Source organism: Denticeps clupeoides, chromosome 1 (genome assembly GCF_900700375.1).
Source record: "Denticeps clupeoides chromosome 1, fDenClu1.1, whole genome shotgun sequence".
NCBI lineage: Eukaryota > Metazoa > Chordata > Actinopteri > Clupeiformes > Denticipitidae > Denticeps > Denticeps clupeoides.
In genome coordinates, this window is record NC_041707.1 from 1,457,657 (window position 1) to 1,481,026 (window position 23,370).

A 23,370-nucleotide genomic window follows, 5' to 3' on the forward strand; every position below is an offset into this window, starting at 1 on the left:
CAGGTTTACATGAGAATGGATGAGTGACAGGACACAAAACACACAGAAGGATTTAAAGTGTATATATTTATATATAATGACCATATTATAGCACCATTTAAAATAAAATAAAGCAATTCATGCATTCATTTGGATTAAAAAAAGACATTTGAGGCTTAATACAAAGTTTTTTCGTATAACGGAGTAGTCATTCGAGTTTTTATACAACATTTAACATCACTGTGTCACAAAAGAAAGCTGGATGGACCTGATTGGCTCTGCTGCAGTCACTACTGACCAATGAGAACATTCTGACGGGCAGCTGGTCAGCTGCCCTTCACGCCTGGCGTTAGACCCGCCATCTTCTCAATATATAAAGTGGATATAAAGTGGACCCTGTTGTCGAAATGAAAAGATGACGATGGAGTCCAGACCAGCGCTGCACGTGAACCCCAGGTGACCCAGATTCTGGCCGCTGGTCTGGACGCTGGAAGGTAAAAGTACAGCAGAAGAACACAGTATTCCTGTCGCAACCATTTCTCCGTGAGTTATAAGGCAGGTCATTACAGGGCACGTGGATATGAGTATGAAGCTGATATAAAAAGCATGCGCAAAGCAAATAAAAAGAGGATTAAACGAGCAGAAATGACAAAATGATCTTTGGTTGGCATTCCGACGATTTGGTGAATGAGAGAGAGAAATAAAAGATGACAGCGGTGGAGGACGAGTAAATACAGGTGCTAACGGCATTATGGGAAATGTGTAACCTGACGGGCAAGAACGGGCGTCTCCATTGCAACGCGGCCTCACTTCTTCCGGGTGAACAGGCTGAATCGCTTCTCCTTGTCCTTTTTGCTGGACGAGGCCTCTGGGAGTGTGGACGAGGACGGTGGCGGGAGGCTCTGGGCGCGGCCGGCTCCTGAAGGCCCCGGGGCCTCCTCCTCTGGCTGGGGAACAGTGGCGCCTTCTATGGCCTGGGTCCAGCTCTGCAGGTCCTCCTGAGAAAGGGACATTTTATTCTGGCTGAGTGTGTATGTGTGTGTGTGTGTGTGTGTGTGGATTAATGTGCAGAATTGATTGGTTTGTCACACCCACCTCATCTTTACATTGGAACAGGAACTCACTGCCATCTGCCAATCTTTAGAACAATATAGGAAACACTGAGAATCAGGAACGTTACGTGAACATGAGCAGAGCTGCTCTGAACTTTCAACTCGGCTCCTCACCCGAGTTTGAAACACCTGCTTCTTCTTCTTGTAGTTGGTCAGAACCTCACAGGTCGAGCCGTCCAGGGACAAGGGGTCCTCACCGTGGAACGTCACGCTGTGGCCGAAGCTCTTGGCGTCCTTGTAGAAGGACAGCTGTCCAGGTTTCAGCACACAGTACAGGCTGTTCCAGGACCTGAGGACCAGCAGAAGGAACCGGCGTTCTGGTTAATTTCGAATTCCAGAAACGTTCCCGCTCAGTGTAACAGAGTAAAGCCAGCGACCTGTTGGGGGCCTTCTTCCCCGACGCCTCCAGCTCGTGTTTCCTGATCAGGGGACCGTCCCGGATGACCGGCTGGACTCGGGGCGCCTCGGCGGGGAGGGTCTGCGCCCGGTCCAGCTCGCCAGACGCCAGGTCCAAGTCCGGCAGGCCGCTCTCCGAGACGACCAGGGCGGCGGAGTCTCCGGCGGTCCCATCCACCTGCCCTGAGCTGGGCTCCGCCACGCCCGACGCCAACTACAGTGTCCAACGGGAACGCCACTTATGTCCAACGTCTTTTTTCACTTTTTATCGCAATCTGATGAATTTATTTACTACCGACCAGAGACTGATCCTCCACGGTGAAGAGCTGAGACGAGTCGTCAACAAAGCCCGTGTCCTCTCTCCTAAACGCACTACACAAAGGGGCCGAGAGTGGGTTTGTGCGTGTGTGTGTGGGTGTGTGTGCGTGTGTGTTACCTGCTCTCCTTGTCCTCTGCTCTGTATTGCTGCAGTTCCTGCTGCTGTTTCCTGATCTCCAGCAACTCCATCTGTGGAGATTACGTGAGGTCCACGTATCAGACGCTTTACACGGCGTGACTTGAAGGTGAAGGACGAATGCAGCTCAGGTCATGGACATGTACCAGTGTACATGGTATCCAATGAGAGTGAGCGAAGAACAGGATATACGGTGCAGAATTCTACACACAACTCCCCGTAAGGCCAATATGGGTGGTAGTAGCCTAGCGGGTAACACACTCGACTATGAACCAGAAGACCCAGGTTCAAATCCCACTTACTACCATCGTGTCCCTGAGCAGGACACTTAACCCTGAGTGTCTCCAGGGGGGAACTGTCCCTGTAACTACCGATTATAAGTCTCTCTGGATAAGGGCGTCTGGTAAATGCCGTAAAATGTAAATGTAATGTAAATATGGGGCAGCGGTGGCCTAGCGGGTAAGGACCCGTAATACGTGCCAACGGCTTAATTTAATTGGACATGATTGGCCACTTAAACCAAGCGATCGTGGGAGAAGGACAGAAGTCAGGGAGGTGACCAATAACCCAGTGGTCACTCTGTCAGAGCTCCAGTGGTCCTCTGTGGACAGAGGAGAACCTTCTAGAAGGAACACCATCTCTGCAGCATTCTACCAATCAGGCCAGTATGGTAGAGTGGCCAGATGGACGCCGCTCCTTAGTAAAAGGTACATGGCCGCCCGCCTGGAGTTTGACAAAAGGCACCTGAAGGACTCTCAGACCACGAGAAAGAAAACTCTCTGGTCAAATGAGACAAAAATGTAACTTTCAGCAGGACAACGACCCTAAACACACAGCCAAGGTATCGATGGAGCGGCTTCAGGACAACTCTGTGAACGTCCTTGAGTGGCCCTGCCTGAGCCCAGGCTTGAATCTGAGGGCCTCTAGTGTTAAACGTCTCTCTTAAAATGGCCGTGCACCGACGCTGATGGAGCTTGAGAGGTGCTGCAAAGAGGAATGGGTGAACCTGGCCAAGGACAGGTGGACCAAGCTGGTGGCATCATTCTCAAAAGGACTTGACGCTGTAATTGAGTAAAGGCTGTGAATACTTATCTATATGTGACTTCTCACATGTTTTTTTTTTTATCTTAAATAAATTAAGTATAATTTTTTTTTCACGTTGTCATTATGCGGTGTTGTCGTGTGTAGAATTCTGGAATGAGGCTGTAACATAACATAAAATGTGTAAAAGGTTCTTTCCAGATGCGCTGTAAGAGACGCGTACCGTGGTGAGGCGTTCCAGTGCAGAGAAGCGCTCCTCCCACGTGGCGGTCGATTTCTCAAAGGCCTCGTGTCTCTTCAGCAGCTTCTCCACCTCGTCCACCGTCTCACCAACATCCCTGCTGGCCACATATGGCTCCTGAGCAACAAGCCACGCCTCCGCCACCGACGCGTCTCGCGCAAACTGACACACCTCCAACACTAGATGGCAGAAGTGGGCAGAGGTAAAGTAAAGTAAAGTGAAGTGGTTGTCACTTGTGATACACAGCAGCACAGCACACGGTGCACACAGTGAAATGTGTCCTTTGCATTTAACCCATCACCCTTGGTGAGCAGTGGGCACCATGACAGGCGCCCGGGGAGCAGTGTGTGGGGACGGGACCTTCATCAAGGGGACCTGGGTGGCACCTCGGCAGATCGGGATTCGAACAACCTTCTGATTACGGGGCCGCTTCCTTAACCGCTAGGCCACCACTGCCCCCAGAGGTGAGCAGACTGGAGAGATGGTGTGTGTGTGTGTGTGTGTGTGGGACCATGACTTACAAAGGCGGAGCCAGTGCCACCTGTCGTCCCACTTCAGCATCATGTCACTCCTCCGGTCCTTCAGCGTCGTCAGCTTGTCTTTAACCTGAAAGAGGCGGAGCAATCGTCATGTCGCGGTAAAACCAGTTTAAAAACGCTCGTTTTTACCACGGCGACCCCTGACCTCAGCAGAGTCGCGGTGCTTGCGCGCCAGCAGGGCGTGTCCCAGGTCGACGCATTCGTTGAACTTCAGGCTGCGGGTCTCGATTTCTGCACGGATCCCCTGGTGGTACTTCATCAGCAGCTCCACAGAGGACACGTCCCTGGCGAGAGACGACGGATTTCCGGGGGTTCTGTTCGGCTCTACCAGCTCCTCCCACAACCCACTCACTCACCTGGGCTTCTCCTGCGTCTCGATCTGCTGGACGATGCTCTCCATCCAGGCCATCAGGTCCCGGACCATGGTGAAGAAGCGGAACTTGTCGGCAGTGTCCACCAACTGGGCGCGGCGGCCGGCGCAGGCGTCCAGCAGACCCTTCCACGCCTCCAGCACCTCCCGGCCCATCGCCTGGATGGCGTCGGCCTGGTCGCCTGCGTACTGGGCGTGCAGCCGTCCCGCCGTCTCCTGGAACTGCTGGACCTGGCGGGGGGGGGGGGGGGGGGGACGGTAAGCGGCGCGCGTCCGCATGTGTCGGGACCGGTGATGTTCTGCCGGGGTGTGAGCGGAACCTGTTTGCCCAGGGAACTGATGGCCCTCTCGAACGCGCCGTGCATGCGGTGGAACGACTCCGCCTTGCTGAAGTCATCGCCAACGTCTTCCGGGAGCTCGTTCTGCTTCTCCTGGATCTGCACCACCAGGTCCTTCCCGTCCTCAAAGTACCTGGGCATCGAAAGAACGAAGTGAAGCGAAGTGATTGTCACTTGTGATACACAGCAGCACAGCACACGGTGCACACAGTGACATTTGTCCTCTGCATTTAACCCATCACCCTGAGCGGAAATGGAAAAAGCTCAAAAAATGACAAAGTCCAAAAAAAAAAATTGTCACTTGTGATACTTGTGAAATTTGTCACCCTTGGTGAGCAGTGGGCGGCCATGACAGGCGCCCGGGGAGCAGTGTGTGGGACCTTCATCAAGGGGACCTCAGTGGCACCTGGGTGGACCGGGATTCGAACCGGCAACCTTCTGATTACGGGGCCACGTGATACCCTCGCCAGGATCCTCGTGTCGGAAGCGTCACTCACTTCAGCAGGTCGTAGGACGCAGTCAGGAGCTGCGCCCGGGTGTCGATCAGCTCCAGCAGGTCGGCCCAGCTCTCGTTCACCCCGTCCTTCCACTCGGCCAGCGTGGCCGACTCGCTGTGGCCGCCGGCGATCAGCTCGTCGATGATCTGATTCACCGAGTCCACCCGCTCCTGACCCGCGGCGCCGGTGTCCCGCGCGAACTCGCGGAACTTGTCCCGCAGGATCTGGGAAATGTGGGAAATCAGCCTGGCGCATTCAACACCAATTTCGACAGGAGACGGAGTTCAGGAGGTCGGCTGCTCCACACCGTGACGTGGTCGAGGTCCTGTCCCATCTCCTGCGAGGACGCGACGATGTCCCGCTCCGCGATCCACTGCTCCAGGTCCTCCACCTCACGGCTCAGCAGGAAGTGGTGGTAGGTGTGGTCCAGGTTCTTCCGGCGCTCCTCCGCCAACTCCTTCAGCCCCGCGTACTGCTTGTCCACTTGTCCCTGCCGGCGAATGATGGCCTCCCTTTACACACACACACACACACACACACGAGGAATGAGGTGATTTTTCCAAAGATGTTCGACAGTTCCAGACGAGCAGCAGGTAGCGTCGCAGACCCGTCTGGGTGGTCCTCCACCAGCATCTTCTGGGCGCGGTCGGCCAGCTTCCGAATGGCACCGGCGTAGTCATCCACGCCCTGCTTCAGGACCAGGTGGCGCTTCAGCAGGACCATGGCGCTCTGCTCATCCTGAGGCAAGAGGGGAAGGGAACGGATCGTTTGTACGAACTCAGGACCGGTCAGGTCAGTATAGTCACTTTTGACTAGTTTAGTCTTTGAATCGAGCGGCCGTTTGAACTTTTATTCGTTTTGGTCACATCCGGACTCATTTTATTCCAGTCAGGTTCCAGTCGACTGAAATCCGGGCATTTTGGCGTAATTCAACACACGTTCTGTTTTCTTTTCCACCTCATCGTAAAGAAAGTGGCATCTGATAACCCACCGGCAAATTTCTATAACCAAATAACGGGAATACTGCAGAAGAATAATAATATCACGATTGAACAAGAGCAAACATTTTACTCTACAGTTTTTATTTTGTAAATCGCGTTGAGTCTCGTTTTATTCGGCAACAATATTACATTATTCATTTCATTCTAGTTATCGTCACATGACCAGCATTTACGTCTCGTGACGTTTTTCAAGGGTCCATCAAGGACCCATAAAGATATTTCATCGTTACATTTACATTTACAGCATTTACCAGACGTCCTTATCCAGAGCGACTTACAGTCAGTAGTTACAGGGACAGTCCCCCCTTGGAGACACTCAGGGTTAAGTGTCCTGCTCAGGGACACGATGGTAGTAAGTGGGGTTTGAACCCGGGTCTTCTGGTTCATAGGCGAGTGTGTTAACTGAAGTTTGTAAATGTCATTGACAGAATGAACAGTCCAAGTCACCTTGGCCTTCTCGTCGGCGATCATGTAGAGTTCCTGTTCTCCGATCCAGGCCTCGGCCTCGTCGGCGTCGTTCAGGTACTGCTGCGCCTTGTCGGCGCCGCGCAGCCGCTCGCGCCGCTTGCCGATCTCCTCCAGCAGCTGCGGCCACGCCTCCTCCAGCTCCCTCATCTGCTCCCGTATGTGCTCCGCCTCCGGACTGCCCTCTGATGCCAGTGCCATCCTGTGGCCGCGGTCCAGAACCTCAGCCACCCGGGGCTGGTGGCCCTCAACTTCCTTCTGAAGACTCTGTGGGGTGAACACGTGGAGAGAAGAAGATTCGTCCAACTACATAGTCACCTCATAATTACCGACCTACAAATCTTTGTCTTTTTCCGGATTGTCCCACCTGGTTCTTCTTCAGGAGAAGCTGCACGGTCTGTAGATTGTTGCCATGGTCCTGAGACATTGCTAAGAGAAGCCTGTCCTCCACCCAGAGCTGAGAGGCAGAGGGAGCGAGAAATTCACAGTTACCACCCACTGAAGCTCTTGAGCTGTAGGAGAACCTGAGATGTTGGGTAGTTGTCTCTCACGATCTCGTCAGCGAGGTCCCTGTAGAACTGGTGGACAGCTTTGGCCGCCTCCAGTTTGCCCCGGCGCTGTGCCAGGGGCGTTAGGATCTTCTGGAAGTCGGCCTGCAGGGCCTGCTGCTCAGCCTCCATCTCGGGCTGGTCCTCGCGCAGAGTTCCATGTTTCTGCACGGCTTCCTGCAGCTCCTCCAGCTCACGGCCACGCTCGCGAACCTGGTTCTCCGTCATCTGGACAGAGGAGAGGAGTTTAGATCTCTCACCTAATCACCAACACCCCAACACTGCCGTTCGGGATCTGATGACCTGATGCTTCTTCAGCAGGATGTTGGCACTGGTCAGGTCTTTGACCTCGTCGTCTCCTTGCAGCTGCTGCTGGAGGTCGGCCAGCCATTTCTTCAGGTCTGCAAGGCTCTGGTCGTACAGCTCAGAGCGGTTGGCGTCGAACAGCAGCCGGGCCTTCTCTTGCGTGGTTGATTCCAGATGGTCCCAGAGGTCATGCAGCTGAGTGAGACGTTCTCTCACAATGGGCTCAAACTCGGGCTTCGACTCCATCAGCTCCTGACCCTCCTGGACCACAAAGATCAGTCAGAGCTGCACTCTGCAGGGTAAAAACTCAGAATTTGGATGGATTTACCACCTGATCAATCTTGCTGAGCCAGAGCTTGTTGGAAGCCAGTTCTGCCATGAAGGCCTGGTGCTTCTGCCACTTGCTGTGGAGGTTCCTTGCTTCATCATACGACGTGTCCTGAGCTGTCAGCATCTTCTCATTAATCCACAAGGTAAGCTGCCAGAGAGAGAGATGATGGTCAGTGTTGGTCCATGTGTTGGAAAATCCGTCAAGTCAATTAAATAATCTCTCACATCCTGAGTGTTCTGAAGGAAGTGCTGAAGGTCCCGGTTGTCTTTCAATTTCCCTGAAACTTCTACTGCCTTCTCCCGATTGGTGTTGTGTCTGAGAACCACACACACACACACACACACACACACACACAGAGGTATAAGCTGGTGCACAGGCAGTAAATCTGCTCTTCAAAATCCAATCAATATCCATCAGAATTCCTCTCCCAGCCTCAGACCCTCTAATGACCAGCGCTGGAGATCTTGTTACTTAACTGATTGCTGCTGAGACGGCATCCAGTCCAGCTGAGTTACAACAGCTACATTCTCCATCAAGAACTCCACTCATGACCAGTAATGGCAGAAAAACGTGAGGAAAAAGAGGATGTAGAAACGACCCACCTGTCCTGGATGGAGGTCATCTTGTCCTTCACCCTCCCCGAGTGGAGGTTGCCACTGTCCACGACCCTCTGACCTCCTTCCAGGGTGTTCGCGATCTTCTCCTCATTAGCATCCATGGTGCAAACAAAGTCCTCATGCTTCCTCAGCGCCTTCTCTGCTCCATCCAGCGTATCTGGCTGATCCAGGTGAGCCAGTGTGTATTCCTGGTACAAGGAGACAGACCCTCATGCCACCACCCATCATAACATTCAGGACACACAACTATTGTCTCTCGCCTCATACCTGGTTGTTTAAAATGGTCTCCGCCTGCTTTGCATCGCGCAGGAACTGCTGGAAGCCCAGGCCTTGGTCCAGGAAGTTCTTGCGGCTGTCCCACATCTTGTGCAGCTCATCCCAGCCCTTGTCCAGCCCCTTCAACCTCTGCTCCAGTTGCTGGTACTGCGGGTCGTCCTGCAGGCCCTGGGTGACGGCCGCGCCCGTGTCCCGGACGCGGTGGTAGTCCTCCTCGTGGCCGTCCATGTCCGCCCGTACGGCGTCGTGGAGGCTGAGCAGCTGCTCGGCTTCGGGGAGGGAGGCGGGCATGTCCTCTGAGGCCACGGCCTTCTGGTTTTTGAAGAGCCAGGCCTGGAAGTCGTCCATGTCCTGCAGGAAGTTCTGCAGCTTGCTCACCTCACCCAGCGAGTCTTCTCGGTCCTTCATTGTGCGTTTGAGCTTGTCCCACGCCGCGTCCAGCTCCGCCCTACGCCCCAGGATCTCATCCGCGTTCTCCGGGTGCTCCTGGGCCAGACGCTGGGCCTCGGCGCGCAGGAAGTCCAGTTTGTCCTGGATGGCAGCCAGGTCGCGCTGCATTCCGAACAGCTTGCGCTGGATGGTCATGACGGCGGCCAGGTCGTTCCCCAGGTCCTGCGTGGACTCGATGACGCGCGTCTTGTCTGTGATCCAGGCCTCCGTCTCGCCGCACTCCAGCCCGTAGTTGTGCAGACTGAGGGCGGAGTCAACCTTCTGCTTCTTGTCCTCCACCATGGCCTTAAAGGCCGCCCATCTACAACACACGGCACAAAGTCAACCTCGGGACACCACCGGGAGACCACAGCAGGACAGGCCGCTCGTCTCACCTCTTATTGAGCCGCCCCTGACACTCCTTCACCTCCTTGGTGCGCAGGTGTCTGCTGTCCTTCAGCTGTTTGGCCGATCTGTTGATGTCATCAATCCGCATCTGCATGTTGTACATCTCCGACGCCAGGATTCCTAACCTGAGGTCCACAGTGACCAGGAGAGGGACGTTACTGCAGGTCTATAGCACTCCATCGGCAAAAACGGATGGACTTATACATTCTTATGCATTCGTACCTGTCCTGCACCACCTCCAGGTCCTCCAGCTTCTCAGGTGTCTCCAGGCCCACCAGCCACGTCTCCTTCTGGCCCATCCAGAGCTCACAGGCGTCTGTCTCGCTGAAGACGGTGTAGAGGGCCAGCGAGTCCTCCAGACGCTTCTTGCGGATGTCCAGCAGTGACAGCAGCTCTACGTACAGGTCTCGAACGTCCTTCAGCCGCCGCTGGACGTCCGGGGTGTTTCGTAGCTCCTCAGGGAGGGAGGCAGCCTGCTTGCTCAGGCCGTCGAGCGGCGCCGCGTTTTTGGCCGTCTCGTCGCAGAGGTGACGGTGCCTCTTGGCCAGCCGCTGCGTGGTGTATTCATCGTGGCCCACGTCGTCACTGCTGGCCTGCCTCGTGGCCTCCAGAAGCCACGCCTTGAAGTCATCGGCGTCACCCTGCAGCTGGAAGAAGCGCTGCGTATCCTGGAGGTTCTGCTTCCGGAACGCAGCTAGCTCCTCCAGCTGCTGCCACTGGCGCCGGACGTCCTCCATCCGCGCCTGAACTTTGGGGGTCCCCAAGTGCTTGGCCTGCACCATCTTCTCCCCCTCGCCCATCACTTGCTGGAGGTGCGCGCGCCGGGCGGCCAGCTCGTCCTCAAAGGCGTCGTGCTTGGCCTGGAGCACCAGCACGCTGGTCAGGTCCTTGCCGTAGTCCAGGGAGGAGAAGATGTGCTCCTTCTCCCGAATCCAGCTCTCCAGCTCGGCCGTCTCCCAGAAGAAGTTCCAGAGGCGGCGCGACTGCTCCAGCCGGGCCTTCCTCTGAGCAGCCAGCGTGCAGAGCTCCTGGTAGCACAGGTCCAGGTGCTGGACGCGGTCGCGGATGACCTGCGGGTCGCATGGCTTGTAGCCTGAGAGCGGAGGAGGGGTTCAGTGTTCAGATATATGTAATTACAATAAATAATAATAATAAAAATAAATAAATAGACTTCAAGCAAAAATATAAACTTAAAAGAGACATAAGTGGCGTATCCAACAAGGCTTTGAACTGGCCCCCATCTTCAACTGTAGTTGTGCTGTCAACTGTCCCATTAAATATAACTGTTTGTTTTTTTATAACTTTATAACATTAAATATAACTGTCTGTTTTTTTTTATAACTTTTTAACATTATATATAACTGTCTGTTTTTTTATAACTTTATAACATTAAATATAACTCTGTTTTTTTTTTTATAACTTTATAACATTAAATATAACTGTCTGTTTTTTTTTATAACTTTATAACATTAAATATAACTGTCTGTTTTTTTTTTATAACTTATAATATTAAATATAACTGTTTTTTTTTATAACTTTCTAACATTAAATATAACTCTGTTTTTTTTTTATAACTTTATAACATTAAATATAACTGTCTGTTTTTTTTTTATAACTTTATAACATTAAATATAACTGTCTGGTTTTTTTTATAACTTTATAATATTTAATATAACTGTTTTTTTTTATAACTTTCTAACATTAAATATAACTGTCTGTTTTTTTTTTATTCATTTATAACATTAAATATAACTCTGTTTTTTTTTATAACTTTATAACATTAAATATAACTGTCTGTTTTTTTATAACTTTATAACATTAAATATAACTGTCTGTTTTTTTTTATAACTTTATAATATTAAATATAACTGTTTTTTTTATAACTTTCTAACATTAAATATAACTGTCTGTTTTTTTTTATAACTTTATAACATTAAATATAACTGTCTGTTTTTTTTTTATAACTTTATAATATTAAATATAACTGTTTTTTTTTATAACTTTCTAACATTAAATATAACTCTGTTTTTTTTTTATAACTTTATAACATTAAATATAACTGTCTGTTTTTTTTTTATAACTTTATAACATTAAATATAACTGTCTGTTTTTTTTTATAACTTTATAATATTAAATATAACTGTTTTTTTTTATAACTTTCTAACATTAAATATAACTGTCTGTTTTTTTTTTATAACTTTATAACATTAAATATAACTGTCTGTTTTTTTATAACTTTATAACATTAAATATAACTGTCTGTTTTTTTTTATAACTTTATAATATTAAATATAACTGTTTTTTTTATAACTTTCTAACATTAAATATAACTGTCTGTTTTTTTTATAACTTTATAACATTAAATATAACTGTCTGTTTTTTTATAACTTTATAACATTAAATATAACAGTTTTTTTTTTATAACTTTATAACATTAAATATAACTGTCTGTTTTTTTTATAACTTTATAACATTAAATATAACAGTTTTTTTTTTATAACTTTATAACATTAAATATAACTGTTTTTTTTTTCATAACTTTAGAACATTAAATATAACTGTCTGGTATCCACTGTGAGGTCGTGGGGGGTTCAGGTTTCAACCAATAAGTTGTTATCATTCTTCTTGCAGACATTAGTAGGAGAGGTCCCCATCACTTTTAATGCTTATTGTGTTCAAACGAAACCCGGTTGGCGATTCAGGACTCACTGTCACCGTCGGCGAACTCGAGAGCCGCGGCGTTGGCCGATCGAACCCTGTCTGACTGCACGCCGATGTCCGCCTCCACCAGGGCGTGTTTCTGCAGCAGGTCCTCCACCTCCAGCAGGTGCTTTCCAAAATCGGGTGACAGCAGACGAGCCTGGAGAGGAGCGACACGGGAACAACCGTCATAGAGGGGAGGAGCCACTTGATATTTGGTGCAGCCCCCTCCGCCAACCCGTCAGGTTGGGTCGGGTTGAGCTCGGTCAGTAAACAGGAACTTTTTTTATAGTACCGATTCTTTCCCTATAATTTGCTGCTTGTAAATTTGTTTTATCAAATATAATTTTTTTCCAAAAATGTTAATTGGGGTCGTTGTGGTTTCACCTAACCACCGTAAATAAATGTGACAAGCTGAATAATGAAACCGAATATGGTCTGAGTGTGGTGAGTGGTCGATGAGGAAGGAATTTTCATGACATTGGGACATTCTCTCTGAGTAATCAACAAATCCTGGTCCCGTCCCCACACACTGCTCCCCGGGCGCCTGCCATGGCTGCCCACTGCTCACCAAGGGTGATGGGTTAAATGCAGAGGACACGTTTCACTGTGTCACTGTGAGCTGTGCTGCTGTGTATCACAATGATAATCACGTCACAAATGCCACAAATCAAGCTGATGCTCCAGAACTTCAGAAGAAGGTGGGCCAATGGTTCTTGGTGCAGCACCGTTACAATATCCCCAGGGTGGTAGTAGCCTAGTAGGTAACACACTCGCCTATGATCCAGAAGACCCAGGTTCAAATCCCACTTACTACCATCGTGTCACTGAGCAAGACACTTAACCCTGAGTGTCTCCAGGGGGGACTGTCCCTGTAACTACTGACTGTAAGTCGCTCTGGATAAGGACGTCTGGTAAATACTGGAAATGTAAATATCACACACATATAACAGAGAAAAGTGGAACTGGAGGTGGATGACAAATCTGCACCTTCATCTCATCCATCCAGTTGATTATGTGCAGCATCTCTTGGAAGATCCTCTGCAGCGTCAGATTCTTCTCCAGCCGACGCCTCCTGGAGCTCAGCAGCTCCTGCAGGTACTCCCACAGGCGCAGGACATTGTCCTTGCGAGCGTCCACGCGCTTGCCGTCGTGGTAACGCTCGGACTCCAACTCTCGCGACATGGCGACGAGGGCCAGAACGCGCTCCTCGTACGCAGCGATGTCCGTCTCGATGGCATCGTGCTTCTTTTTCGCCGCTTCCACTGCTGGCAGGTCATAGCCGAAGTTGTCCTGGAAGGGAGGCAGCGAATGAGCACAAATGTGATCCAATAGTCTACTGCTGTGTGTGTGTGTGTGTGTGTGTGTGTGTGTGTGTGGTAGTAGCCAGAACCAGAAGACCCAGGTTCAAACCCCACTTACTACCATCGTGTCCCTGAGCAAGACACTTAACCCTGAGTGTCTCCAGGGGAGGACTGTCCCTGTCCCTGCTGACTGTAAGGCGCTCTGGATAAGGGCGTCTGGTAAATGCTGTAAATGTAAATGTGTGTGTGTGTGTGTGTGTGTGGTACCTGTGCCACCAGTCTCTGGTTCTCCATCATCCACGTCTCTCTCATGGCCGCTTTCCTGTCGAAACGTCGGGCCATCTGCTCTAACCTCTCCTGCCTGATGAGTTCGTCCCGCAAGACGCGCTCCCGCTCGTGTTCGGCGCGCTCCAGGCGTTCCCAGGCCTACAACACACGGGCAGCGATGAACCGCTTCGTCCGCGAGTGGAGGTTAACAGCAGAGTGCGTGGGAATGTTCATCACGTCTCCTCTCACCCGGTTGATGTCCGCCACCAGTGTTCCCTCCCTGGGCGTGTACACCCTCTGGTTATTCGCCCGCATCCGGCTCTGGATGGTGAACAGAAGCACCTCTAGGTTGCCTTTCTCCTGGAACCTGGGACATTGAAAAGACGAGAAATTAACAGCTTAGAGATGTAGAAGGAGACACTGAAGGGTTGATGGTAGTCTAAATAAAAAAAGTGGATAAGATGGCCTGAGAAACTAACTGTACAATTGCTCCAGAACACAACCTTCAAAATGGGAGGAGCCTGATCTCTACTAACCTCATAGCCCTCAATCGTGCCACATCATAAAAGACATTGTATGTATTTATGCAAATCCAGGTGACACCTTTGACCTTATACTAGCAAACAAGCCCCATGCACAGCGCAGGTCCTAATGCCCTAATTGTTTCGTTATTGGACTTTTGTGCAAGCTACAGCTTGGCCATAACGGACACCATGTTCGAACATCGGTACACTTGGTACCAGGGCAGCCTAGGTCGCAGGTCAATGATTGACTTTGTAGTCGTATCATCTGACCTGCGGCCATATGTTTTGGACCCTCAACTGTCAACTGATCAGGTGGCAGGGGAAGATGCAGACCCCAACTTCACCTGGATGACTGAGAACCTTCACAAACAGTCCACCACATTCATTCAGGCGTTGGCAGTTTGACAGGGACCTAAATCCTAGGACAGGGACCTAAAACTTATCTACACAATATACATGAAATAAAGATTATTCAAAATGTGAAAAGTTTCTGCTGTTCCACACTTCGAAAGTCCATATTGATGTCCATCATTGGCTTTCCTAGAGAACCCGGACTGGTTCCCACTGGCTGCCTGTAAACTCTATTTCTGGAACAACGTCGCTCTGCTCCTCTAACTGTTTCAGCACAGAGGGCTTAACGCTACAAGGTTACGGGCCGAAAATACACCCGTCACATTCCACCCTGCCGACCGGCTGTGAAGGTGGGATGTGACCCTGGGGTGGTCATGGGAGGTTGGAGTGGATCGGGGTCACGCTACTGTTCTCTCACTTGGGAGGTTTCTCCACGGTGCGATACGTGTTGAATGCCTGGAGCTGCTGCTGGACTCCAGTCAGAGAATTGGCAAGCTTGTGGTTGTTGAGGATGACGATGGTCTGCTCGATCCACGTCAGCAGGTCAGAGGCCAGGGTCTCGTACTTCTCAATCATCTTCTCAGTTTCAATGGCATGGTCCAAAACCTGAATGCAAGACACCGTCCAGTGTGAAGATAAAGAAATTCGTGACCTCATTAGAAAAAATTGCTCATCTCTCACCTTCCCAATTCTCTTTCCCTCTACCGCCAGAGCCTTCATTTTGGAGAAGTAATGGTAAAATGCCACCACGTAGGTGATGATGGACTTCTCATCTGGGTTCTCCGTGAACACATCTGACCCAAACCAACAAAGACAAATGAACACAGAAAACAAAGCGTAGGGACAGAAATATAGACTCTAATATAGTGTTGTTTAAGCCAATGAAATGTATGAATGAATCTTCAAAAATGAGACAAGACGTAAAAGCTGGTCATGTGACAACAAATAGGAAGAAATATTTCAGGCGAATGAATAAAAGCAACACTAAATGTAGTTTACAACATAAAAACTAGAGACTAAAATGTCTCTTCGTTCTCGGTGGCAAAAACAAGACCAGACGTTATTTCCTCTCGTTTAATCGCGATGTTATGTAGTATTTCTGTTTCCTGTGTCTCCCATCTGGTCGAACAGATGACGTCACTTCCTCGTGACATAATTTGGGCACTTTCTTTACAATGAAATGGAAAAGAAAACAGAAGGCGTGTCGAAAAAAACGCGGGGAGAAATGCGGCCACTGGAATGGATGTCGAGTATTCTTGAGTCTATAAGGTAACAATAATAAGATAACCTTGTTCTAATTATGAAATGGGTTTGTCTCGAGGAAAACATTGTTTTTGTTCAACTCGGTACTTGTACTATATTGACTGGGTTAAATAGAATTGCATTAATAAAAAGGCTAAAATACAATTTTCATTGACTAAAACTAGACTAAAATGTTCATGGATAATTCAGACTAAAATAAGACTAAAAAGCTCAGATTTTAGTCAACTGAAACGTGACCAGACTAAAATGAGTCTGGACGTAAAGACTAGGCCGAAACTAACATTTGGACAGGCCGCCAAGGACAATTCTAAAACAGATTTGTGGAGGTGGAATATTAGACTCCCGCTGTGACCTCTGACACCCCAGACCCCAGGTATGAGGCATTGCCAGGGACTGAACTCCGTTCGGAATGTTACGGCAGGTGGCAGTGGTCACTTGCCTTCGGGGTCCAGCAGTTTGGTGACTCCCAGCTTCTGCTCAGCCACGCCGAAGGCGTGCTGCAGGTTGTGTGTTGGGTTGGACTTCTGGAGCTTGATGTAGTCGACCAGGTCAGGCCTGGAGCGGGACATTTGGAGGACAGATAGCGTCAGATGTTAGTGTCTCATCCCTGCAGCACTGGAAGAGCGGATGCAGGGGGGCGGAGCCTCTCACCTGTGTTTGTGTATGAGGGCGTTAAAGGCCAGACCATCTTTCCAGCTGGTTGTGAAGTTGGTGATGTTTACATTTGGATACCTGGGGAAAGAAGAAGCTCAGTGATGGGACTGTTTCTCCACCTCTTTTTAGGTGTTTTAGAAACTGGAAGGGACGGGAGGAATGGATTCATGGAATGCTAGGAACCGGGCCCAGAATGGTATTTTTACCCAGAAGTCTTCATCTGACACCAGAGGAGCAGGGCGTCCTTCGCAGAGCGGGTCTCCTTCTGGTCTGCTGGTCCCGTCTCCACAACAATGTCCTGAATCTGTGGGCATAAAATAATGATCAGCGATAAAAAAAAACCCCACAGTAGGTTTTGGGTCTGATCTTAAATAAAACTGCGCTGTTCCAGATATCTTCATCTTTCCTGCAGCAGAAACTGGCTTAGCCCAGAACTTTTAAAAGGTCTGATCTACCAGAATTGGCCACCTGGTAAAAATTCTAATTCCATTTCACCAGAAAGCATCCAGAGAATGAACAGATCCTCCCAGTTTATCTCTATCTCTATCTAGGACACTCGCCTATGAACCAGAAGACCCGGGTTCGAATCCCACTTACTACCATTGTGTCCCTGAGCAAGACACTTAACCCTAAATTGCTCCAGGGAGACTGTCCCTGTAACTACTGATTGTAAGTCGCTCTGGATAAGGGCGTCTGATAAATGCTGTAAATGTAAATGTCTATCTCCTCATGAGCAGCGGGTCTCCATGTTCACCTGCAAGCCTCTGAAAAAACACCCAGACACTCAGTTTCAGCACGTCTGAAGATCTGAGGTCTAAATTTAGCAGAACGTTCATTTTCTCCGAGTTCTTTAGACGTTTCTCTGACCATAAAGAAAAAAGCGGCTGATCAGCACAGAGAACCAACATCTGAACTAAAAATACCAGACGCTGTCAGAGCAAAAACGCAGAACAACACACACCACACACAACTCTGAACCGTCTGCATTTTTCTCTGCTTTGGAATTTAAGTGACAACATGGGGCTGATGACATGAGGAACCCTGCAGACCCTTCACACACTGGAGTGACCAACTGACCTGGAAGCGGAGGATGATGGTCCAGATGAGGCCCAGGATGAGACGGTGGTTGCCATCCACAATGTCATGTGACCCCATGTTCTCAAGATGAACCCTCTGCTCCCGGAGGAACTGAAGCGCTTTGTCCACGTTCTCCAGGCAGTGTATCCGCATTCTGCCCTTCGTAGGTTTGGGCTGGAAAACGGGAAACATGGTCAACATTCTCTGGTCTACATGATCAGGAACATCTCAGAACGCTGTCAGACCTGATCCCACACTCACCAGGCGTTCTCCCGATAAAACCTCCAGCAATTTGATGAGCATCCGTCCATCACGAAGGTCCAGGTAGAGGTCTGAGATGCGGCAGGAGACCCGCGCCAGGATGGAGTTCACCCACTTGGTGAATGTTTTCTTCTGAACAGCCTCACGCTCATCTGACAGGCAGGAAACATGGAGACACACACACAGCTATGAGAGGACCCGTGTGGACTGTACATGGACCAGAAACGTGATGTTCCGAACAGAACTTGATGCAAAGAGGAGACGTGTGTGTGTGTGTGAGTGTGTGTGTGTGTCTTTATGTATATTATTCCGGAGGCTGCCTCAGCCATGTTAGTCTCTGGAATGGAAAGGCAGCATGCTTAATGACGTTGGTGATGAAAGATTCAGGAGAAAAACAGTGAGAAGAAAGGGAAGGAGAGCACGAAAAGACCTGAGAGAGAGAGATAAAGAGAGAGAGAGAAGCTTTTAAGAACGCTCGTCGTCCTCCGTGGAGATTTCGACGTCACGTTTCCCGCTTTGCTCCTCATCACGCCGGTCCTGCTGCTGCTGTTCAAACGCTGAAGTTCTCCATAAATCATCTTCAATTCTGCTACCACAGCAGACCACGCCCAGCCACGCCCATTTAAAAACATGAAGGTAGCTTGTTCACCACAAACCAACATTCATGTCTCCTGTAACTGTTCCACTGTAACCCGCCGCTCTCGCCCGTTTAAGCGTGTGTGTGTGTAGTGTGTGTGTGTGTGTGTGTGTGTGTCGGTACATGAGAGACTAAACTCTCGCTGTTCCTCCTGTGTCGTTCCACGCCGCCTCCATCAGCCTCATCAATAATGAACACTGATGGATTTTCCCTGTTCACCGCCGCTTTTTATTTATCGTTCCAGCTGGTGGCCTGCAAGCAGATCATGCTAATGGTGACGTCACGAGACACCCGCACACTCTCACACACACACACACACACTCACACACACTCACAGCTCCCAGCAGGTGTGATACTGAGATGTCGACTGGAATCACAGCGTAAGTTTCATGTCTCTTTCACCATCTGTACTGAAACTTTATTTCCGGGGAACGAGAGGAAACTCCACTTCTACCCTGACATCAGGAGTAGAAGCGTCCCATCAACATGGAGGTCACCAAGACACCTACAAACGTCCCATCAACATGGAGGTCACCAAGACACCTACAAACGTCCCATCAACATGGAGATCACCAAGACACCTTCAAACGTCCCATCAACATGGAGGTCACCAAGACACCTACAAACGTCCCATCAACATGGAGGTCACCAAGACACCTTCAAACGTCCCATCAACATGGAGGTCACCAAGACACCTTCAAACGTCCCATCAACATGGAGGTCACCAAGACACCTACAAACATCCCATCAACATGGAGGTCACCAAGACACCTTCAAACGTCCCATCAACATGGAGGTCACCAAGACACCTACAAACGTCCCATCAACATCGAGGTCACCAGGACACCAAGAAACGTCCTGTAAACATCGAGGACACCAGGACACCAAGAAACATCACATCAACATGGAGGTCACCAAGACACCTACAAACGTCCCATCAACATGGAGGTCACCAAGATACCTACAAACGTCCCATTAACATGGAGGACACCAACAAACATTCCATCTTCATGGGCAAATGACATCCTGTGGAACCTCTGGGACAGCAGGCGGCTCAGCAGAAGCTCTCAGTGACAGAAGCAGCAGCTAAAAAAAGCAGGATGATGAGAGTTTAGAAGAGCGACGCCCAGTTTAGACCTGAACGCTCCTGATTTAGGTCAAAAAGAAGAAGAGAAGCCGGAGAAAGAACAGGATCCATCCCGATTACAACTCAGAACTGGGGCGTGGCCTGCCGGGTCAGGGAAGAGGTGCATGCTGGGAAGCCCTGTGGGTACCTTGCAGCTGCCGGAACCTTCCGTCCAGAACGGAGTGGAAGTAGATGTTGGAGGTGCTGTAGCTGAGCCAGCGGCCCCGCCGCATGCCCTGAGACGAGGACGAGGGCGGCGGGGCGTGGTGCGGGTGCCGCGGTGTGAGCGAGGATGAGGAGGAGTGTGGAGGGAGGAGGAGTCCCTCAGGGGGCGCCGTCAGGGTCCCGTTACTCTGCGGTCGGAGGGCCGGCTCCGCTCTGCCGAGGTTCGCCCTGGCCGGCCGGGGCGCCCTGTGGCCCGGCGGGGTGCTCCTGCTCCGCCCCTCCTTCGCCTGGCCATACCTCACGCCGAGCTGGGACGCCGGAGAGGCAGCAGGCCGGACGGCTGGACCGGGACCGCTGGTCTTCAGGCCGATCTTCACCTCCCTCAGCCGGGGCTGCCCGACCGGGGCGGAGCGGCACAGACACGGGCTGCTCATCCGACACCCGCGCCGCACGACCGGCTGGAGCGAGGCACCGCTCTCCTCTCTCTCGTCCTTCTTCCCACCACGCCCCTTCCTCCCTCTCCTGCTCCTCCTCCTCCTCCTCCACTCAGCCTGCGCCGCTTCCCACATCCTCCTGCCCCGCCATGCATACAATATGAACACCTGCTTCAGCTCACACGTGGACTCCTGCAGCCACCATGTCAACAACAGGGGCGTGGCAGCGAGGTGTGCATCGCATGCGTGTGTGGGTGTGACCCTCCAGTCTCCGCCCCTCCTCTCGTTGATTACATTACAGCAGATTAGAGGATCGGACGCAGCGCGACCCCAGACAGGACCCACGTGACCTCTGCTGGCCAACGTCCTCTCTGACATTGCTGGGATGGTAACCAACACACTCCCATGATGCACCTGTCCCGTGACCGGGGGCTATTTTAAACGCTTCCTCCCGCGGGTGGGCGGGTCAGAGACGACCCTCACCAGACCTCGGCAGGGCAGCTGTCCAGGTCTGTCAGAGAAAGGCATTCTGGGTATGCGGCTGTGATGGCCTCTGCATATCTGGGTGGTGCGGGGAGTGTGCCTCTGGGTGTGTCTGGCGGGGGAATCAGATTCGGTCTCATTTTCCGTAGTGCAATGGGGACGACAAAAAAAAAAACGTTTTATTGACCAAATCACTCGATGCGAACGAGCGAACGAACGAACGAACGAACAAATGACTCACGTTAACCAGTTAAGCCAGAAAAATTCCTGCTGGCAGCTACGTATGCGTATCCGTACACAGTTCGCCGTCCCTCGCAACACCGCCCCTATAAACTTACGCAGGTGTTGCATCCGCATCCGTTCCGTTGACTTTTGAGTACGTGCGCGAAAAAACGACGCAAAGATGCGTTAACAACATTTCCGCCTTTAGACAGCACACAAGTCTGACCCCTGTCATGTTCTAAACGCCTCACCTAAAAAAAGGGGTGCAGGTTGCGACCTTTGACCTTGTTGTTCTTTTCCTGCAGTTGACTGGCCCCGCCCTGCGGACCTACCTCCTCTACTTCGGCTCAGATGGCCACTGGGGAACTATCAGGACGTGCCATTTTTCAGGCCCTCGGTCTGAACGCCGCTGTCCCCCGGCCCCGCCCACTCACCTGCCAGCGCCTTGATGCGCGAGCGCTCGAAGACGCGCACCGAGCTGTTGTCGTTGTCCAGCTCCTCGTCCGAGAGCTCGAAGCGCGTGTTGACGCGGCTGTACTGCTGCGTGATCTCCGCGTTGTCGAAGTCCGTGGTGGAGGTCATGGCGGCCGGCGGGGACGGGGCCCGAGGGGCGGGGACTCAGGTGTGGCGAAGCTGCGACTGTACAGGGGGAGAAACGGAGACGAACGTGGTCAGGCAGGTGAAGATGACACGACAGATGAGTGGAGCCACGTTCTGTTTGAGGAACTGAAATAGGAGCGAAACCTCCCAGGTCTGGTTGGAGAACCAGGCCCGGTCCGGTTTTTCACCACCATGGCCCAGTAAAGGGGGACTTTGGTCTGGTTGGAGAACCAGGCCCGGTCCGGTTTTTCACCACCATGGCCCAGTAAAGGGGGACTTTGGTCTGGTTGGAGAACCAGGCCCGGTCCGGTTTTTCACCACCATGGCCCAGTAAAGGGGGACTTTGGTCTGGTTGGAGAACCAGGCCCGGTCCGGTTTTTCACCACCATGGCCCAGTAAAGGGGGACTTTGGTCTGGTTGGAGAACCAGGCCCGGTCCGGTTTTTCACCACCATGGCCCAGTAAAGGGGGACTTTGGTCTGGTTGGTGGTTCCAGACTCTGAGGAACGCAGGAAACACACGCCTTTCATTTGTTCCTCGCTGTAGGAGGTCCCCCGTGACATGGTCCCTCTCAGATAAACTCTATCGCCCAACACCACATGACCCTTATCGTGGTTTGCAGGGGCGGGGCATCCCCTCCACGCTCACATCCCTCAGCCGTGTGGCAGAGACACGCCCTTCGTCCTGAGAACGAGGACTCCCGTCAATCGTCCACACGGAGGCCTTCGGGCCTTTTTAACAAAATTCCGGTGCGGCTTTTTACTTCCCGAGGCGGGATTTCCCAGAAGCCTCGGCTGAGGTGTGACGGACGGATGGCAGGACATGAGTGGAGGGTGTCCCCCGCACAGACGAGGCCCCGGAGCAGCGAGCGCGTCCGTATCAGAGCGGTGCAGGGCGGCGCTCCACCTACCCGTCGGCGGGAATCCCCTTATCTCACACACTCACAATCAACCGTCGTGACGCACTGCACCGCGAGCCACGGAGCGTTTTACACACACGTCCAGGCCAATCACAGCGCATCATTTCACCTCCCTGACCCCGTTCTGCACCGGTCGGCATCGACACACATCCTCGGTCCAGGGGTGAGACGGCCTGCTCCTCGACCAATCGCAGCGCGGCGTGCTGGCAGGACCACAGACACGCGCTGGATTACGGGAATGAAACGTGAGCAGCGGCACAACTGCAGATCAATACCAACCAGAGTTCCTGGAGAGAACGTGACCGTATAAGGCCACGTCGCGCCGAGACACAACACAGACTCCGATGAGCCCTGCGATTGTTCGCCCGTCTGTGTGTGTGTGTGTGTGTGTGTGTGTTGAGGCTCACTAACACACAGAAATAAAGACACAGGAGAGAGAGAGAGAACAGGACAGGAACATCTCAGTGTGAATGAAAGAATCCAGACTGTGTGTATGTGTGTGATAGACTGTGAATGACTCGGATCATTTTAGGCTCGAAGAAATGAACCGATTCTTCTGTAAATGGGAGTCGAATCGACGAGTTACATCTAAATCGCGCATGCGCACGAGTAAAAGAGCGAATTAAAAGTTCTTCTAACAAGAGAAGTCTTATAAATGCTATAAATGTAAGAGAAGTGTCGAAAGAAGTTCAGATCCGATTCTTTTTTTTTTTTTACGAGTGGAGCCGAATTACTGAACGAGTCGCGGCGGAGCCTGCTGACACACACGCACAGTAAAAACTACGCGTTTTTATTTGATTTTTTTAAACCGCAGCTTTCGCTTCGTTTCTACGCACGAACGCCGTCACAGTCGAAACGAACGAGTTGACCTCTGACCCGACACTCACCTGGCGCACGGCGGCCCCGGCTCCTCCCGGGGTGCAGGACCGGACCTGGACTGCGGCAGGCGGGTCGCCCGGACCCACCCAGCGGGTAAAAATAAAGCGGGGGGGGCGGGCGGGCTTTAAATGGCAGACGCGCAGACCCCCGCCCATCC

The 23,370-nt window shown here is 51.1% G+C and overlaps 1 protein-coding gene across 2 annotated transcripts; it reads right to left on the minus strand.

The window, feature by feature from the left end:
- Positions 1–47: 47 nt before the first annotated feature.
- LOC114787091 (spectrin beta chain, erythrocytic-like) lies at positions 48–23,323 on the minus strand. Of its 2 annotated transcripts, none has more exons than XM_028974861.1 (37): positions 23,222–23,323; positions 21,251–21,455; positions 17,750–17,901; positions 17,489–17,662; positions 16,618–16,715; positions 16,409–16,489; positions 16,197–16,312; positions 15,176–15,288; positions 14,913–15,100; positions 13,869–13,986; positions 13,620–13,778; positions 13,039–13,341; positions 12,058–12,208; positions 9,571–10,441; positions 9,336–9,473; positions 8,503–9,262; positions 8,221–8,423; positions 7,843–7,933; positions 7,619–7,765; positions 7,285–7,548; positions 6,985–7,209; positions 6,801–6,890; positions 6,416–6,700; positions 5,575–5,705; positions 5,275–5,479; positions 4,968–5,191; positions 4,453–4,603; positions 4,119–4,363; positions 3,908–4,046; positions 3,745–3,829; positions 3,206–3,402; positions 1,924–1,994; positions 1,787–1,859; positions 1,469–1,701; positions 1,221–1,380; positions 1,075–1,117; positions 48–977 (listed from the first exon to the last, which is right to left on the minus strand). In XM_028974861.1, exons 2-36 carry the CDS (start codon positions 21,396–21,398, stop codon positions 1,100–1,102), a joined length of 6,807 nt encoding a protein of 2,268 aa, XP_028830694.1. In that variant the 5' UTR covers positions 21,399–21,455; positions 23,222–23,323; the 3' UTR covers positions 48–977; positions 1,075–1,099. The 2 variants fall into 2 exon arrangements, with proteins under 2 accessions (XP_028830694.1, XP_028830702.1); XM_028974869.1 differs by having other exon boundaries at positions 1,075–1,109; positions 1,199–1,380.
- Positions 23,324–23,370: the final 47 nt, after the last annotated feature.

Bases quoted from the DNA above. Each gene is read 5' to 3' on its own strand.
- LOC114787091 (XM_028974869.1), bottom strand. From the start codon at position 21,398: ATGACCTCCACCACGGACTTCGACAACGCGGAGATCACGCAGCAGTAC. The intron at 1,110-1,198 runs GCCGAGTTGAAA...AAAGATTGGCAG, and splicing joins GTTTCAAACTCGGGTGAGGA to ATGGCAGTGAGTTCCTGTTC. The intron at 978-1,074 runs GTGGGTGTGACA...TCCCTTTCTCAG, and splicing joins TGTTCCAATGTAAAGATGAG to GAGGACCTGCAGAGCTGGAC.